At 37.2% G+C, this 20,894-nt stretch overlaps 1 protein-coding gene across 10 annotated transcripts in view; it reads right to left on the minus strand.

Annotated features, from left to right (window-relative positions):
* Dync1i1 (dynein cytoplasmic 1 intermediate chain 1) overlaps nucleotides 1-20,894 on the minus strand; it is a 306,856-nt gene that overhangs the window by 221,979 nt on the left and 63,983 nt on the right. For all 10 annotated transcript variants that reach the window (XM_063242471.1, XM_063242461.1, XM_063242475.1 and 7 more), the window contains one exon: nucleotides 2,710-2,825. In XM_063242471.1, coding sequence (XP_063098541.1) covers nucleotides 2,710-2,825 — 116 coding nt within the window. The remainder of the gene's footprint in view (nucleotides 1-2,709; nucleotides 2,826-20,894) is intronic.

The raw sequence follows: 20,894 nt of genomic DNA on the forward strand, positions 1-20,894 counted from the left end.
AAAATATTAATAATAGGCAAAGCAGAGGCAACTTGGCAGGGAACCATATTTTTTTTTCTTTCCCTACTACTTGGAAATAGAAAGCATGTGTTTACAATGTTTTGGGGGTAGATCTCCTGCTTCCAATCAGCTTTTCTACTCTAAGGCTTCTTTCCCTACAACTAATGACTTGAACAGATGAGGAAGGTCTAACATATTTGAAAGAGCAGTATTCATGGGGACTTTATTCCTAAATCTTCCTAGTTTAAATCATTCTTTGGAATATTTCTTATAGCATAAATACTGTGGAGAGAATATTTGTTACAGTGCACAGCTGAGAAAGGAGACTGAGGCTTGGACAAACCCAAACTACCTTTCCCTTCATTTTAAAAAACAAAATTTGGAAATACACAGGAAAATGAGTTCACTAGAGCTCCCTACTGCAGGCAGAACCAATCAAGGCTCTGAGATCATTTGCTTGAATAGGATTATATTTCCCAGTGACTTAAAAAACAATCACTAAGCCTTCATATATATTTTGGAGAATGAAGAGCTAAAGTGGATCTTATATATACAATGGCTTCAACTATTATCCATGTAAGCATCTGACAGTACCATAAAATTCAGTAGTTAGTTGTTTCCTGCAGCTAAAAGCTGCAGTTGTCATGAAAACGTTGCCATGGCTCAAACCCCAAATTGAGAGCCAATTCAAATCTGCTGCACGGTGGGACCTCGATGCTGGCTGCTCACTCCCTGCCTGTCAAGCACCTTCACACTGTAGGTGGAAGGTGGGCACTGGGCATCCTCAACAGTCAGGCGGCTGAGCGACTACAGGCAGCCAAAGGTCAGGCATCACCTGTGGTGACAGCACAGCTCGCTGCGCCCAAATCTAAAGGTTCTTCTGTCTGAATTCATCAGGGCTTGTTTTAACATCAAGAGCTATGATGGCTAGCTTTGAGTTCAGATCTGTATTGTGGAATTTGAACCATCTAAATGCCCACCACCACAAGAAAGCTCTACGGGTCTTGTTAACAAAACAGAAATAACTTCTGCCAATAGCTGAGAAATAAATTCCTTCTTTCCTGCTGCTTGGACCACAGCATAATGAGGGCTCCCAAGCTCTCTCTGCAGTAATAAAATGAAATGTACAGGCTTTTCCTTTTGATGTGTTCCAGTTTAAAAGTTTAGAGCTGATGCCTTTTCATCCTTAATTTATCTTCCCTTGTAAATATTTCTGTACCATTTCCAGTATCCTAAGTATATACATTTAAAAAAAATAATTCACTCCTTCTCTTATTTCAGTTGTATAACTTTATGTTATGGGTCAGATTTTGGGCTAAATAAACATAGCTCTGGCTGCAGCTCTGCAAATACCTCTGGCTGCAAATTACCTCAAACAAATGTTTTGCTTGGGTGGTGAGGTTGTTTTTTAATGACTTTCCTGTTCTTGTCTGGAGGCCCAAGGATAGAGCTCCCTAAGGCTTTTCTGATTTTGTATTTTCCGCCACATTAATAATAGGTCTCAGGTTTGTGGATTGGTATGCTTAACATTTCACCACCAGAGGGTGCTACTTGCTCGTTTCTAAACTTCACTTCTCTACAAGGCTTAAACAACAGAGACCCTGCTATCAAAAAGTTTCTGGCTCATTAAGGAGGAAAGGTCTTAGCACCTTGATAGCAGCACTAAATTTCAAGGACAGAGATTTCACTCTGATTTTAACATTATGTATTTAGAATCAAAATTCAAAATCTCTGTAGCTTGCACAAACCAAGCTGCACTGATATATAGTCCTACAATAAACAAAGCAGTAAATGCTAAACAACTTTCAGTATTTGGTTTTTGTTCAATATTTATGGCTTTCCAACAGAAATCTAATGTCTTCTTTGCCACCCTAAACAATAACACTGCATAAAGTTAAAGAGAGAATTTGCTTTGTTGTATCAAGTTACACTCTAGCGATATAACTTTCACTTATCCTGTTTTCAGTACACACATCTCCCTCTTTTAATTTCATGTAATTTTGCTTTGAAATAATTTTTTACTTCTAGGAAGCATTTTGACTTATCAGTTTAAACTTCTTTCATTAGTGTCATTTTGAGATTTGCTGAGATTTGTATGGGAATTTTCTACCTGATATTTTCTGGTATGTATAAAGATGATATGGAGTTCAATTCTCATTCATCTATGTGCAGCTTGTATGGAAACTATTTTTAATTGATGGTAGAAACTCTTTGTTACCTGAATTGGCAAATCAAATCTGTGATCAGCGAAGTTCTCTATGAAGCACTAGATTAAAGATTTTAGACTTTACAAGTCACAAGATCTCTTTCATATTAACATATTAACATATTTCATATTCACAAGATCTCTTTCACTTAATTCACTGCTATATTAGGAAAGTAGGTGCAAATGAAAGGTGGCAGCTAAATTTCAGTGACACTGTTTCTAGACACAGGTGGTAGACCGTAGTTTTCTGGCCCCTGCACATGGTGAATTTTAACACGTATTTCTTACTGATGTCATGAGTAAAGCTGTCTGTTACACAGTACTCTGATGATTTTCACTTCTGATGATTTTTTTTCTCCTCATATAATTTCAACCTAGTGAGATCTAATAGGTATATCTGAATGCTTGTATCTCATAAAGATCTTTTAGGATAGGATATAAAATCACTGAGAATTCTATTACTACAGAGATAACATGGAAAGTAAACAAAAGACTTAGTTCACCTTCAGACTGATGTGTAGCAAGAGGGGTCTGCGTCTCTTTGGAGTAGGACACTACTTCCCGGGGCAGGAAATCCACCTGTGTAACTTTCGACACGCCCAGCTTATGCAGTCTTCTTCTGTAAATAACAAAGGGCAGACACTTAGGGAGAGAACATCTTCATTCCAGAGAGCTAGCAGGACTAAAATAAAGCACCAAAACCTGAAGCCCCCAAACACCCTCATTTTCTCAGTGTAAGGGGCAAGTCTGCAACATGCAGCTGGCCCTGGGCTAGCAGTCAGGACGTGGAAGTTTCAGCTCCAAATTGGCTAAGGGAGGTCACGTAAATTTCTCGTGCTGATTCTCGGCTTTCTTTCTCTGAACTGTCTTGGTCCAGCTCAGAGGCGATTTCTTCCATTCTGAGCATCTTGGACTCTGCTTGGTTAAAATGTATGAAGTGCACCTTCAATGATAACTCGGTTTCCTAGGCAAGAGGGACAACAATTCCCTAGGGTGATATTTATTATGTGTCATAAATATACTAATAAAAACAGAAAAAGTAATTTTTCCTAAGTGTGAAGAAAAGCGAAGTGGATTCTCAGGGGAGTGCCTTTTCCTTATGAGAGCAATGACGGAATCCTATTCCAAGGAGGAGAACAGCAATTCTCAGTTCTCAGAGGAGGAAGGATTGCAGATACGCTTATGGATATGCTTTAAAGACACGCTAATATAGCACAAATGAATGAAGAGAACACTGGACTAGGAGTGATAAAGTCTTAGCTCAGCATTCCAAAGCTAACTGTGATTGTGTTAAAAAAAAATCACTGCTGAATATTTATGTAACACTGCAAGTGTTTCCAGATGCCTTCATGACACCTCTGTGAAGTGTGGGGCATATGCTAGCACCTCAGTTTTATAGTTGAATCAAGTGAGATCCAGTTCAAGAACATGGGGGCTGGGGATTTAGCTCAGCGGCATAAGCGCCTGCCTTGCAAGCAGGCAGTCGTGAGTTTGATCCCTGGTACCGATAAAAAATGAAAAAGACCAAAAAAAAAAAAAAAAAAAAAAAAAAAAAGAACATGGCTGAGTGCCTTCAGCTCATAAACAGTGGAAATAGAGATAAAAATATTATTGATTCCCAACTGCATAGGCTGCTAACCAGAGACCTGTTCTTATCCCTTTCTCCCATACCAGACTCTCACTTAGAGCTCTGGAAGGTGAGTCTGAATCAGCACAAAAATATGAAGTGCTCCTCCCAGGTCACTCAGGAAACAGGCAATCAGGAGGCAGAATCAGCTGGAGGACAAATACAGAGACTCTACCTCCCCAGTCACCAGCTGTATGCATCTTACACTAGTTTCTAAGCCCCCTATGCAAACAGAGATAATAATGCATTCTGACGCAGTTGGTGTGGTAGTCCATAAGTACCAGCACAAATGTTATGCATATATCATATATATTTACACACACGTGCATACTTTTTATATGTGAATCTTAAAACCATTTCTGGAACATTATTTGATGAACACAGATTTAGGTATTAGTAATGGGAATATTCTACCATACTTCTTAAGATTTTCCAAGCATAGATATTTGAGTGGAAAAAAAGAGAAAGGTGTAACAACAAGCTAAAACCTCACATGCTCTAGTTGTCTAAGATCAATAGAAACACACACACACCCTGTTCACATTATTGTTATTACCAGCAGATGGCATAATCTCCTTTCCTTTTTCTCTAAATCATTATTAGTAGTAACAACATGAGAAACATGCGTACCACAGCTAGAATTTCCTTGTAAATTTCCCAAGTATTCTATCTAGGTCAAAATAACTTCTTCCTTTCTATGAGTTGACAAAACAGTGAGGTAAAATCTCAGATGTGCACAAATGAATAAACACTTCCTTGGAGAATAAGGCATGATGGCTGTCAGAAGTTTAGATGCAAGCCTGACCCTGACCACAGCCCAAGATCCATCAGGCCTAGGCCACTGGGGTTCAGCACTTGGAACTCTGAACCACAAGAATAGACAGGAGAGTCAGGCCAGGTTCTCTGTGCTACCTCACATACACGCTTCTCACGCTAATTCAGGGAGAAACATAATGTACTAGCAGAAGTATTACACAAAGGGAGAAATTCAAATCATTATTTTAAAGCCTTGGATGAGAGAAGAATGTTTTCCTTCCTGAAGCAGGTCTTTCTGATGCATGTAAAGGAGAAAACACAAATGGCCACCCCAGGCCTGCTTGAGGCAGAGCCCCTTTTGCTGGTTTAGCCTGGTACATCTCTCTAGGGCCCTGCTAGGCCAGTCTTTATCACAAGGTTCAGGGAGGCTTCTCCATCACTTCAAGATGAGACCACCCTGGCACAAAGGGCTCATGTTGGACTCTAAACTTCCATGGGCATCTGTGTGAGGTCTGCAGTCCGCAAGTCCTGGTTAAGCCATACCAGCATCTCATACAGGAATTTTGGGAAACAGGCACTGGGTGGTAAGAAGCTGATGTATAATTTGATAATCCATCAAGACATATTAAAATCAACCAGGGAGAAAGTATAGCAAAGAAACTCATACAGAACTGGTTCCAATCCTTGCTTTGCCACTTATGGGTAGACGGCAAGTGAGAAGCCCCTCTAAGCCTCAGGTTCCTTCTCTGGAAAATGGATATTAATAGGATGGTGCCTGGCAGATCGCAGCTCATAGCTTCTCTTGTCTTAGGCCAGTCTACTTTCAGTTTATCTTTTTTACTGACTGTAACAATGCTTACACATGTAAAAAAAAAAAAAAAAAAGACAATTAGAGAGGGCAGACCTACAAATGTTTTAAGTTCAAGATTCTTTAAGACAGCATAAAAGTCACTTCTGCTAATGAAACAGAAGAACCACACTCCTAATATTTAAAAAAATTTTAATATGAATTACTTTAAGCTGCTTTAAACATTTCATTGTCTTGCTTGCTTTAATCCAAATAGCACTGAAAACTGCTCAGTTTTCAAAATTTAACTTGAATGAATAAGAGTATCCCACTGAAACAAAATGTTTTCTTGTTTGAATGATTACGGAAGAGTTCCAGCTAATTCTATACTGGCTAGGCCTGTCAGTTCAGGACCCCGCTTGGGCTGGTCACTGTCAATGTTCTGAGTGTGCTACTCACACTAAATGTGTGGATCTGAGGTGTGGTGGTGAATCTCCATCAAATGATTTATAATTTTAAATCAACCCCTTATATGACTAGTTAAGGGTACTAGTAGATCACTGTATCTTTTGATATAAACTCTGAATTGACCAAACTGAATTTATATTTATTGCTTTCATTCTTTGTGGCTATCTCGCTGTGTTTTACTATTTATAATTTGCCAAATATTTATGTTCTATGTTCTGACATTACACATGAGAAAACTTAAGCTAGTGATGCTAAAAATATTTGCTCTATTGCTCTACTGAGCAGTAAGTCCAAGGGTCAGGAACTTCCAAATATTGCTATATTGACCTCTTTCTACTTTTTTCTTAAATTCCTCATAATCATTCACTCACAGAGACCCAGTTCTTCCAATTTAACATAGTGGGTTTATTTTATAAGCGTACTAAGGGGTTCCTGGGAAGCGGCTTGGCTTAGATTATCAGGGCAGGATGGAAGCACGTGTCCCTGAGACAGGCACCCCACAAGGACCCCCTACCCCATCCCAGGACTGGCCCCAGAAGGTGGCTCCCTTTCATGGCAAAACCATTACTACTACTTTGGTCTCAATTGAGTCTTCCTCACTGTGGGGATTCTCATGGACCAGCCCAGGTCCTGTGTGTCTCAGATAAAAGTGTCACACATTTACACTTTCTTTAATTTCCCTACAATATGTTCGTTATTTTCTCAGCTGACAAAATTATTATATTTGTATTGTAACAAACCTCACAGACTATAAATAGAAGGCTTGGCTCTGTCCCAAATCTAAAGCTAGAAACTTAGGAGACTCAGACATCCTGGGCAACAGGATGATGGATCCCTCACAAGTTGACTTAAAGTGGGCGGCATTGACTTAAAGTGACACAGGTCTCCCCCTTCCCAAGATTGGGGCTTCACTGCCTTCTAAAAGTCCTGAAAGCCTCTTCTTTATCTAGTCTTGTTAATTCACCAAGGAACTTTGTATTTCATTGCCAAAATGGTGTATTTCTTCTGAAAGGAAAACAGAGTCTCTGATTCATGACTAGAATAATCCACTCCACTGAAGTTCTCCCCACTGTACATTATGGACCACAGGAAGAACATCACTCTTTTCATAAGTCCTTGTCCTCATTCCTCTACTTGTTTCTGATTCGGGTGAGATTTCTGTCTATCCATCCACAAGAAGGTTAGTATGGCTTTCCAGCTACTTACAAAGTTTCATGATCCAAGTAAAAGGAAGGCTAAAGTATGACTTAAGCGTAGTCCAAGATGTCTACCAAAGCTGAAAAATGGAAGGTACTGCTGCTCCTGTCACTAACAGCATGGGAAATACATACACTGTCACTGGAGTTTTGACAAATTATATATGACGAGATTCTTCTCCAATTTGGAGATGAAAGAAATTTCAAGAAAAAACATACTGATATTTTAAGACATTACTAATATTCCAACACTATTTTTAATAGGACAGGGAAACACCCTTGCTAAACAGCATTGTTTGCAGAGGGGAGAATTCTGACTTTGTCTTTCCTCTTTGCACACACCGTCGGTCTTTTCAAACTCAAGGATAGCAGAACTGTGGTTTGTGAGGCTGCTGAATCTTTATCCTGACCTACAGAGGAGAGGTGCTGTTTCCTGCCAACATGCGGAGAGCTAACAAAAACCCACTGGCTTTTGAAGAAACCACTGCTTAGTTCCTTTAACAATAAAGTTAAGGAATTGAAGTATAAAGATAATTTCGACAATGTCGAGAACTTGGTGGGAGTGTGATGGAGGGTAAAGAGAAACAAAGCTCTTTGTCCTAGACTTAAGATCAAGGCAGCCTTAATTTTCTTTTATTGAAATAAAATTCATATGGAATAAAACCCTGCCTCCCCTTGTGTACAACTGAGTGGTTATGGAGCTAGTCACAAAGTTGTGCAACTATTATCACTATCTAATAATACAACTTTTTGTTTCCCCCAAAATATACTTTGTACCATTTGGCAGTCAAATTCCATTCCCTATTTCCCTAACCCCTGGCAACTACGAATGTACTTTCTGTCTACTTTCATATAAATGAAATAAGGCAATATCTGGCCTTTGTGTCTCACTTATTTCAGTAATGCTTTCAAGGTTATTAGCGTAACATGTAACAGGATAGCATTTTTGTTCATCAACGAATAATATTCCATTGTATGGACATACATTATTTTGAATCCATTCATCAGTTGATAGAGATTTGGGTTGTTTCCACTTCTGGCTATTATGACGTGTGCTACTATAAACATTTGTGCACCAAGTTTTGTGTGGACATATGGTTTCAATTCCCCCAGGTATGTATTTCAGAGTGGAATTACTGGATCAATGGTAATGCTGTATTTAACTTTTGAGGAACTGCCAAAATGTTTTCCAAAGTGACTGCACCATTTTACGTTCCTAGGAAGAATGTGGGTTCTAATTTTTCTTCATCCTCCTCATTTCTTATTATCTGTCTTTTTAAAAATCATAGTAGCCTACTGAGTATTAAGTGCGACCTTACTGGGGTTTTTATTTATATTTCTTTAATGGCTAATGATGTCTACCATCTTTTCCAGATGCTTATTAGCCACTGGAATAACTTTTTAAGAGAAATGCTTATTCAGATTATTTTCCCATTTTAAAATGGGGTTCTCTTTTCATTATTGATTTTTTTTTCTTTTTGAGACAGGGTCTCACTATGCAGTTCAAGCTGGCCTTAGGCTCACTTTGTAGCCCAGTTGGGCTCGAACTTGCAATGATCCTCCTGCCTCAGCCTCCCATGTGCCAGCATTACAGAAGTGTACCACCATGTTTGGCTTGAATTATTTTTATGTATTTTTGAGGCTACACCCTTATCAAATATGTAACATATTTTCTTTCATTCTGAGTTGCTCTGTCACTTTCTTGGTGATGACTCTTGAAGTGTAAAATTTTTCAATTTTCTTTTGTACATTTTGTAGTACCGGAAATTGAGCCCAAAGCCTTCACACTGAGTTATATCTCCAACACTATCTTTTATATTTGATTTTGAGGCAAGTCCTTGTTAAGTTGCCAAGTTGCCCAGACTAAGCTCAAACTCACAATCCCTCCGCCTCAGCCTATCACAATATGGTGATTACAGATATGTGCCACAAGTTTGCAATTTTAATGAAGTCAAATTTATCTATTTTTTCATTGGTTGCTTGTGCTTTTGGTGTATATACAAAAATTGCCTAATCCAAGGCCATGAAGATTTACCTCTATGTTTTCTTAAGAGTTTTATAGTTTCCACTCATATATTTTAGATCTTTGATCTTATTCTGGGTTAGTTTTGCAGTGGTATACATGAGGTAAGGCTCCAATTTCATTCTTTGTATGCAAATGTCCTGTTATCCCAGGCTTAACTTTTCTTAATGTCCAATGGCAAAATTGAGCACAGAGGTAGAGAAAGACATTTATGTTAAATATTAATCATTGACACCACTGGGATTCAAGTAGGAGCTAAACTTGATGGTGCTGGGATGGATACAAGAGAAGGGAACTCATCGCCTGAAAGCTTGGGGTTCATGAAAGCTTGCAGAGTAGCTGAGCATGTCTCCTTGTCCTAGCATGAGGAACACCAACAGCTTCTTTAGTCAGATACATTTTTTGTGAGTCTTTTTTGAGACAGGGTCTCGCTATGCAGTTCAGGTTGGTCTTGAGCTCACATTGTACTCAGGCCGGTCTAGAAATCACAGTGGTCCTCCTGCCTCAGCCTCCCAAGTACTGGGACTGCAGTTAGATACTATTTATACATTTCTCATCATAACACACTGATTTCAGGCAATAGTGAGTTATTTTCCGCAAGCTTCATCTTATTTAACTCACAGGAAATGTGAAAAAATTATGTAAAGATTACTTATATTATCTCTATAGGACTTTAAAAGAATATATAAATGTACAGAAATGGCTTTTGATAACTAAGGCATTAAGTTGCCGTTGTGAATGTTTGACAGATATCATATGCTAAAGCTCAGATAGGCTTATTTCTCAACACAGGATACCTTTTCTGACCCAGTACTGATATTGGGAGGTAAAGTTACTAGGTAGGGCTAAACTGAGATTAGATTTTTTTTTAAATGTCAGATTTTTAGAACCTTTACTAGGACACAGAAAAGCCAGAATTAAAAGATGCTTCAGTCATCTAAGAAAGTCTCTGAATTTTATAAAAGGTCAATCACAAAGGGGCCTCAAAAATGGTCCTGAATTACAATTTCATCATCTTTAATAGTCGAGAGCTGCAATGATGATCGTATATTGATTGGATCTGGTGTGGGAGGCGGGCATGGGTAATGTGGCAGAGCCTAGGTCAGAAGCCAGTGTACGAGACACTCAGAAGCCAGGAAACCATAAAAGAGGATGATTGTAATAATGGGAAGTTTCTGGAGTAGGGAGGAATCCTGAAAGTCAACAGAGAAAATTAGGAACAGATTTTCACAGAGACAAGGAGTTATTTGGCCAGATGCCAAAGTAAGTCAAGGCCAAAGGAATTCTTTAAAAAATGTCTGCCCTGAATTTACATTCAATTCTGCTGATTCTTAGTTATTTGCATGCGGTTGTTTAATCTCTGGGGTACATTAAAAGTCCTGCTGGAGATTTAATTTCCTAGTATTGCTTTTAAAATTTCTTTGGATAAATTTTTCAGAGATAACCTCGTCAGAGTAAAGATGATAACAGTGCCATTTCCCCTTTGGTACAATATTTTAGATGCATGAAATCATGTACTGGACAGTTGGCCAAGGGCAAGGCCATTTATCAGCAACTGTAAACCATGATTGAACAGGTGGTTACACCAGGTCCTTACAACACAAAGAGAATTAGGACATAGAATGAAAGTATCAAAAGGCTAATTGAGGAATGTGAGCCAGCTTGGAGAAGTCGCATAACAAATGGAATAGAGGACTATAATGAGCAGATTACTCTGCATTTGGATAAATGAAGTATCACTGAGAATAGAAGGCTTGATCTGAATCTTGAAAGCTATCCCAGCTCTAACCCAGTTAAGTGGGAAGGAATAGGGTCAATGTCTCAGCGAGGTGGCCCTGGATACACATACATATGGAAACTGAATTCACACTGTATGCCTGACAATCTAGCTTTCAAGATAGAAATTCTGAGGTAGAAACAATGAGACAGGTATTGAGAGAGTTATACTGAGGCCATATCTGGTCTAGGTAGACAAGGAGGAGTTGCTGGGTGTTACTGACTAAGAAAAGCATGCTATTACAGTAGCTATGTGAAATAGAAAAATTTAAATTCCTCTCTTGGATCATCAGAGACCAGAAGATATGGGTGGGAAGTGACTGGACAGCAAAGGTGAGTATGGAGAAAAGGGAACAGAAAAAAGACTTGCCAGACAGGAAGGCATGTTCAGGAGCCCATCAGAGAATGTAGGCAAATATCCACTCAGAGGGAGAATTCAGAAAAATAATGAGTGTGGCATGAGATTCAGTTCTGGGTGAGGACAGATCACTTGCAATGGAAAGAAAGACAGCACTCTGTAGATTTTGGAAAATAATAAATGGCAGGCTTTTGCAATGAACTTGAAATGCACAGTAAAGGGAAAGGAATGAATTAGAGGCTATTTCAAAGCTTTACACCTTACCAGAAGAAATGTGAGTCAGGTAACTGGAAGATACAGGATAACTTAGAGAAAGGTCTGCTTTGGGGTAAGTTCTGAGTACTTTCATGTAGGAGTTTATGAGGATGAAATCTCCAAACTATAAAACAAAAATTCAGAGAAGAAGACAAAACTGAAAATATGGCCCTTCAGAGCCATCTACTGAGAGTCACCCAGAAAATGCTGCATCCACAGAAAAAGAACACGAGAAACTAAGTGCACAGAGGATTGTGTAGCACGAAAGAGGCTTTCCAAGATGATGATTTTTTGCCCAAATCCTGTGCTCTGGTGTAACTGTGCATGGGAAGCGTGACATCCCCAGGGTGGGCTGCTGGAGTTGGGAATGGGAGGCATAGGGGACGAAAGAGCTGAGAAGGCCCCCCGCCAGGGAAGGACCCAGTTCCTTCGCTCCACACAGAGTGAGTGTTCTCCAGAGACGCGGCTGGGCGGCTGGCCTTTCCCAGCTGCTTCAAGAAAGATGCACATTCCATTCTGCCACATTCATACTTTAGGAAGTGTTCATTTCACTTCCATGATATTTGCTTCTAACTGTGCAGAGATAATAGCTTGACTGTTAAAGTATTTTGGCTGAACAGAAGCAAATGTCAACTCTGGCTCAGGCAAGAGGCACAGCCAGAGGGTTTGCCATGAATTTCATAATGCAAGTAAACCCTGTAATATTTCTGGGTTGAAAGAAGAGTCAAAATAATCATGGTTATACTAGAAGGTGCCAACATCATTGGAGGTTCTGCTATCAAGTGCCCACTTTAGAAAGGAAATGGGAAGTTCGGAATAAGAGAATAACAGATGATACATATTTTCTGCAATATCACATACAAATGACAATATGATATAACACATTTTTAGGAATGATGTTTTATTTCCTTAACATTTTTAACAAACTTCCATAAGCTAAATGATTACAGTTTTCTTAAAGTAACTGTGTATCATAGTAAAAGCATATCTCCTTACCAAATGGCCTTCATACAGACAGAAAGATGGACAGATAAGACAGAAAGACAGAAAGCAGCAGCAAGATGGAAAAGAACATCTAACTTGGGAAATAAGCCAAGTTAAAGTTTCTTCATCAAGACTTGAAGCTATCACTGTTCTGTTAGGCAAACGACAGCAACTTTAAACTGAAAAGACATCAAGAACTGCCAGTTACATTTTTCAAACTCCTGCCATCATATCAGCGGTGACCTTAGGGAAGTGGCTTTACTTTTATTTTTGATCGGGTGATTTGTTTCACTAGAGCAGTCTGTGGCAGTCTTGCAGATTTGGGAGGTAACACTCGGCCAGAGTATTCGGCCAGATTTTGTTGCTTCAGCCAGAACACAGAGGAGGTACAGAGAAAGAACAGGTCATCACCAACAGAGTCTTTTAAGACTGAAAGAAATTCTCACTCCATTCAGGAGAGGATCAGTCAAACTTGTCTGCAGCTTCAATTTCGCCCAGTCTCTCTTTGCTTCTAAATATGCAAACAGCCCTCGCAAGGATTTAACATGAGGAGAGATTGAAAAATAGGGTAAATATTTAAATTTTAAGAAAATGTATCACAGTAAAAGACACAGGGCCATTAATTCTCAAAAATACTGCTCCTCACTTTGCGTTTTTGATTTTTTATTTGTTTGCTTTGGTACCAGGATTAAACTCAGGCCCTCATGCTCGTCAGGCAGGTGCTTATGCCGCTGAGCTATATTTAAAGACCCACTCACCCTTCCTGACTTTGCACACACTGATGTGCTCATTCTTGCCACTTTCTGAAGCAGTTCCAAAAGTCCCCTTTCATGAGTGTCTTTTCAAGGTGTGATAACAAAAATATGGTGAATACTGCTGCCAAATGCCACCCAAAGGAATGGCAAACCTATAGAAACATGACAATGGGTCCTCATCCACTTATTTAGTGGATCTGGTATGATTTGGCATCTATCTCCCCCCCTCCGCCCCCACCAAGCCAAAATGACCATGAAAAACAAATGTTTTGACTTAAGGACATGGAGGCAGCCACAGTGGCATAACTAAAGACACTCATGAAAGGGGGCATTCAGTCACCAGAACCATTTTAAATACAATCTTCTGCTCAAATTTTCCTACTGTAACTCCAATTTTCAATGCTTTCCAGTTTATACAGATTCTTCCTATGGTATTTTAATTTGTGCTTTTTGTCCTATAATTTTTTTTTCCTTTCAGCATTTTCAGTTCACTTAAATCTGCTAAAGTAACCTAAGAAAGCAAAGCACTTTTAATACTTTTGTAGATATTTTCTTGGGAGGAAAAACAAACAAACAAACTGGAGATGTACCTGTTTTCTCAGTGTATTTACAGTTTTCTTGTGAAAGCCATTTTTTTTCAATGTTAGATCAGCTTGCTTATTTCTCTCTGCTGATATTTACTTTGTTGGTCATGCAGTTAACATACAAATCTAGAATCAAGTGGCAAAACATTTGTTTCATGTCCAAATGGAGCAACAGAGAATATACTTACAGCTGAAACAATTAAAATAAAATAGCAGTTTGAATGAAAGTACGGTTTATAAAAAACTAGAGGTTTGACAATGAAGGATGCTGATTAGAGAATGGAAACAAGCAATATAAGCTCCTTGTTGCTTCCAGTTGATGGCCTTGAAGTTCCCAGGTCATGGGAACATACAGAGATAACACCCAGAAGAAATCCAAAGTATCCCTAAATTGAAGAGAAAGTAGCAGAACAAAACTGTGCAAAGTAAAAACTCAAGTTTGCAGAGGGGTATCCCTGAGAAATTAGCTCAGTCCTGATCCATGTAGCTATTTAGAGGAACCCCCTGAGGCTAATGAGCGAATTGGGTGAAAGGATTACGGGCAACAGTTCTGGGCTCTCTTATAGGAATTGGAATACAGCTTGTTAGCAGATAGTCCTCAAGATTTATAGGTAATTCTTAAGAAAACATATAAGATTCTTGCCTCAGTAGCAGAATTAACCACCCTTGAACTAAGCACTGCCAGAGGACTAATTTTAACACGTTCTTAAAAGCAGGACCTGAAAGAAGGAAAGTGTTTTCAAGAAAATTAACCACATCTCAAAAGAAATCTCGAGGGATTTTTAGTAGAGATTCAAATATATCCAACACCTACCAAAATAACAGTCACAATGTCTGATATCAATAAAAAATTACCAGCTGTTACGGTTTATACCTAGGTATTCCCCCGAAGTCTCATGCTATCACAGGTGGGGCTTTGGAAGTGGCTCGATGTAAGATATGTGAATGTGAGTTAAGGTGTGATAATTAAATTAGTCCACTGAGCATACTTCTGCATGTGAACAAGGAGAAGCCCCATCCTAGGTGTGGGTGGCACCACCCAGAAGACTTGTAACCTGAATGAGATGAAAGGGAGAGGGAAGCTTGCTGCTTTTTGCCTGTCCTGCTATGGACTGTTTCTCCTCCATGACACACTTCTGCCCTGCTGCCTTGCTTTGGAGTCAGCTGGCTATGACTGAAACCTCTGCAAATTATGAGCTGCGATAACTCTTTCCTTCTTTAACTTGTGAAAGGTGGGTATTTTGTGGAAGAATATCAACAAGATGGCAAAATAGGAGACTTGCAACTCTCTCTCCAGACACAGGTGAATCAGGTACATATGCAAATCAATTTCTTCTGAAAAAAAGTCCAAAAATTGGGTGAAAGATTCTTGTATACTGGATAACTGAGAAAATTCCCATAAAATTAGCGGAAAAAATCAGTAGAAAAAGCTGAGACACACTCTCACTGTAAACCCCATCCCTGGCACTGCGCCAAGCAATCAGAGTGGATTACTCATGTCTTAGCTTCTCTGCGAGGAGTTAAATGTTTGTAGTACACATCTAATGTCCCAGTTTTCACATTTGCTACCACAGAGACTGACTCTTCATCTCTGGAAGCTGATGGTGCCCAACATTCACTAATTCCCTGGGATGGAAGAGAAAACAGGCAGTTTTTAACAGGTGCTCAGGCTCTTCCTATGTCTCAACCTAATGCAACAGACTGCAAACAGGCAACAAAGACCTGCTTCCAGTTTTACCAGGAAAGGGTTAGACTGGATATCAAAAACTCTGACCTTTTCAGCTGCTACTCAAAGGTCTGGTATCTAATTAGCCTACATCTGGAAATTAACAAGGCAGATAATCACTAGTCCCTTGGGACTGTGGACATTGCGGAAGGTTCTTCCAACTTTACTACAGCAATGAAAACAAGACTCCAGCTTCTTCTTAGCAAGGAGTTGGACTGCATATGATATGTCACTTTTTCAGCAGCTGTCTAGGGTCTCACTACTAACTCACTTCATTGGAAACGATGGACTCACCACTCACCTGAATTCTACAGAGAACACAGCAGTGTCCCAAAATGGCTCTACAGGCTTTTCTTATGACCGATCATGCCACCAAGCTTTAGCTACTTCCAAGTTTCCCCCTGGAAGAGGTTATTCTGCACATCAGGTGCCTTGATTTTTTCCAGTTTCTGCCCAGGGATTTGGCTAGTGACTTGCCAGTTTCTGGAAACTGACAGCGCAGGTAATTACTAGTGCCTGTTTAAATGAGCATGTGGGTACTTCCTGTGGCTCCAAGAATACTATGCCTAGCAAACTTATCCCTCAAAAATTAAGGGGAGGTAAAGACAAACAAAGGAGTTCACTCTGAACACATCTTCTCTGCACTAAATGCTAAAGGGAGCCTTTCTAGATGAAATAGGGGGGAAATTCCAAAAAGCAGCACAAGGGCAAAAGAAAGCAGGAAATTCATTGGTACAGATAAACATATGAACAAAAACAGTGGTGGGTAAGTGACTTTTAACTCAAGTATAAAACTAAAAAGATGCAAGCATTAAAACTGGTATAACTAAATTATGTTAATAGATACACAGTACAGATGTGAATTGTGATATCAGTGGCACATACTATGGGAACGGAGAGATAAAAGTGTAGTTTTTGTGTGTAAGAGAAACTGTGGAAGGGAACTGTTATAACTGTAAGATATTTTATGTGTTTTATGGTAACCATAAAAATATTTGTGGAACTCAAACAAAAGAAAATGTAACAAAACATAGCAATGCAAACAAGAAAACTCAAAAGAAAACAAGAGAGACTACAGAACTACAAGACTAACAGAAAACAGTTAATCAACCGAGTAGAAAAAGTCTCCCCTGTCAATAATTACTCAAGTATAAGTGATTGAAACCAGTATTCAAGAGATAGTGACCGGCTGAATTAATTTTAAAAACAAGATGTGAATATATGACTTCAGCAAGAAACCTCACTTTAAACTTAAAGACACATATATCCTGAAAGTGAAGGAAGAGAAAAACATACTCATGCGACCAGTAATGAAAATAAAGCAAGAATAGCTATAGCTATATCAGACAAAATAGACATTGAGTCAAAAAAGTCTCTAGAGATAGTCACTGTACATTGATAAAAGTATCAATTCAGGAAAATATGACAGTTGTAAGTATAAATACACTAAACGCCAGGGAATCTAAGTATCTAATATAAATATTGCCAGATCTGAATGGAGAAATTGGCAGCAATGCAGTAAATAATGGTAGGAGACGTTAATATTTCTCCTTCAAGATCAAGATAGAAAATCATTAAAGAAACATTAAAGAATCATTAAAGTGAACTTGAACAACACTATAGACTAATGGACTTAACAAACCTGTGCAGAAACACCCAGTATACATTCTTCAAGATACACATTCTTCACAAGTATGCACAGGACTTTCTTTGGTATGGATGACATGTTATAATAAATTTAAGAAGATCAAAAGCATACCAGCATATATTATAATTAAAATGGAATTAAATTAGAAGCCAGTAATAGAAAGAAAACTGGAAATTTCACAAATATTAAGCTAAAGTAAACTACAATGCTGTGCAATGATTTGGTCAAAGGAAATAATAAAAAAAATATAAAAATTATCTTGGGACAAAAGTAAATATAAACACAACACACAAAAATTTATGAAATAAGGGCTAGGGATTTAGCTCAGTGGCATATGTGCCTGCCTGGCAAGCCAGAGGTCATGAGTTCAATCTCTGATATAAAAAACAAAACAAAACAAACAAAACTTATTGACTACCATAAAGCTAATTGCAAGAAGAAAGTCTGTAGTAATAAATGCTACATGAATAAAGAAGAAAGACCTCAAACAATCAAAAAAAAAAAAAACAGCTAAGACTAAAGATAGAAAAATGAAAGAAATAATATAGATCCCAGCAGAAATATGTCAAATATATGTAATTTAAGTTTCAACTACAAAATTACCAAACATGTAGAGAAGCAAGAAACATTTTTTTTTGTCTTTTTCCTTTTTATCGGTACCAGGGATCAAACTCATGACTGCCTGCTTGCAAGGCAGGCGCTTATGCTGCTGAGCTAAATCCCCAGCTCCAAGAAACATTATTATAATGAAGAGATAAATCAATACATTCAAACTGACCAAGAGTTAGCAGAGGAAATAGACTAGCAACAAGGATGTAAAGCTACATTTATTTGTTTTTTTATTTTAGAGAATAAAAACAGAAAATTAAGAAGTAAAGGTATATTTCATGTGTTCTTCAATATTATAAAAATAGGAGATACTGAAAAGACACAAAATGAATATGTAGAAATTAAAATGTATGACATTAAAGATTTACTGGGTAGGCTTCATAGCAAATCAGATATTGCAAAACCAAAAATTAGTGAACAGGAAACATATTAGTAGAAACTATCTAAAATAAGATTCACGTAGAAAAGAAAAAAAAAATAAATGGAGTAAGTAAGCTGTGGAAAACTACAAGTTGCCTCATATACATGTGGTTTGAATCCCCAGAAAAGATGGAAAGAAAAAAATCTGAAACAAAAAGATGGCTAGTTTCTGTATATTTGCCAAAAACTATAAACTTGCAGATCCAAGAAACTGAAGTGATTCCAAATATATGAAGAATAAACAAAAATTATGCCTAGAAGTATCATTAATAAATTTCTGAAAGGAAGGGTAAACAAGCACATAGAAGCAGTCAAAAAATAAAACCGTTTCATACAAGGAATTAAAGATAGAGATTCAGCAAATATTCGGTAAAAAGGAATATAAGTGAGAATACTTGCAACATTTTTAAAGTGCTGAAAGAAAATGACTCTTAAAGGGAATTTTATCCTCACTGAAAAGACATTTCAAAAATAAAGTTGTAAAGGCATGAGGTCATGAGCTCAAATCCAGGTACCCAAAAAGAAAAATGCAAAAAAAGAAATGTAATAAAGACTTGTAAGAAATAAGACATTAAAAATTATATCCTATTTTACTACAAGAAGTTTAAAGGATTTCCCTCAGATAGAGGTAAGAAGCACACCAGACAACATTATGGATTTACATAAAAGAGTGAAAGAATCATAAATATGTACAGTATGTTGATAAATATTATTTTTATTAACATTTAATTTTCAAAAATAATTTTTAATTTAAAAAGTAATGTAGTGTATTATGCACTTATTACATATATAAAAGTAAAATTTATGATAAAATATCGCAAAGACCAAGAGTAGAGAATCACATATGTAAATACAATATCTGTTTCCACTTTAAGTAAATAGAATGATAAATACAACTTTAGCACAAAATAAGCAGAAGAGAAGAACTAATTTAGATGAGAAGAGAAATAAATAGAAAAATAGAAAAAACTCAATGAGGTCAAATGCTTATACTTTGAAGAGATAAAATTGATACAACTCTAATGAGATAAACACAAAGTTTTTTTTATTATCAGATAGGAAGGGTGATTATATGTATAGATTTTCCAAATATTAAAAGGATGATAAGTAATATCAAACACAATTTAGGCCAATAAATGTGCCAATGAATATAAAACAGTCATATTCAAGACATCAAAGCTTACTCAGGAAAATATAATCTCAATAGCTCCTTTCCTATGAACATTGTTTGATTCATACTTTTATATGTTCTCATGATAAAATTTCAAACCCAAATGATTTCTTGGGTGAATTTCATACTAACAAATATTTAAACAATCATTAAAAATAAGTATCAAGTCGCCAAACACATGATCCATAAAATAACACATTTGTAACTGCAATTTGATGAATTTAAAATGGTTTGCTTTTTTAAGGACACATAAAATAAAAAAATTCAAGTCATAGACTGGGGGAAATATTTACAAAAATAAAATTAGATAAGGGATGATTTTCAGAATACATAAAGAATTCTCAAAACTCCATCAGAAGAAAATAAACAACCTGACTCAAAAGCAATATATAAAAGGAAATATCTATGCAAGCATTTTACCAGGAAAAATATGAAGAAAGAAAATAAACACTAAAATAATTCAACAACCTTAGTCATTAAGGAAATGCAAACAAAAAACCATAATAATGTACTACTAAACCCCTTTACTAATGGTTAAAAATTTTATAATATTTTTGTAGTTCAAATGTTGTTAATAATGGTGTAGCCTACAAAAAGGGGCAGGGAAACAAAACACGGTGCTATCAGTCTAAGTAATACTTGTACATGGAACATGCAGTTTTCATGTGTGAAGACTGCTTTGGGTATGGCAGTTGAAACAAAGATTATTTCTGTGGTAGGCTTTTGTTTGTATTTACATTGTAGCCTACACAGGCATTTATAAGGTTTTGTAAGCAACACAGATGATGTAAAAATGATAATGTCTACTCTAAAGCACTCATTAAATTTTTAATATTTTTTAAAAAAGAATGAGGTTCCCAGACACTGGAGATACAAATGTAGTATACTAAGAGAACTTTGAAAATTTGTTTAATAGTTAAATATACATCTGACCTGTGGATTTAGTCATTCTACTTGGAAGTATTTTCTCCAAAGGAAACAAAGCATTTATTTATAAAAATATTTGTACATGAATGTTTGTAGCAATTTTATTTGTAATTGTTATAATTTAAAAACAAGCCGAATGAATAAAAAAATACTAGGGCATATCTATACAATGGAACACCACTTGGGACTAAAAAGGAATGTACTGTTAATACATATTTGATATGAATACATCTCAATTATTTTGAGTAAAAAGTAGTCAAAAGAGTGCCTCCCACATGACTTCATTTAAATGACATCCTACAAAATTCAAACTAATGTTCAGTGGCAGTGGATAGCTGTTTACCAGGACCAGGCAGCCACGGGGAGAAATAAGACTATGCGTTACAGAGGGACAAGAGGAAACTTTCACTCACGAAAGATAGTGTTCACTATCTTGATAGTGATGATAATTTCACAGATATCTGTATATGTTGAAACACTGATTTGAATAATTTAAACATTTGTCATTTGCTTTATATCCATTATATTTCAATACAGCTATTAAATCAGGAGTCACAGAACGCTACAGACCACAGTGAATCCCTGGCCTCTGTGGAAGAAAGGGAAATAGCTGTCACT

Source organism: Cavia porcellus, unplaced genomic scaffold, assembly GCF_034190915.1.
Source record: "Cavia porcellus strain 051 isolate PalLab524CR breed Dunkin Hartley unplaced genomic scaffold, mCavPor4.1 scaffold_2, whole genome shotgun sequence".
NCBI classification, from domain to species: Eukaryota; Metazoa; Chordata; class Mammalia; order Rodentia; family Caviidae; genus Cavia; species Cavia porcellus.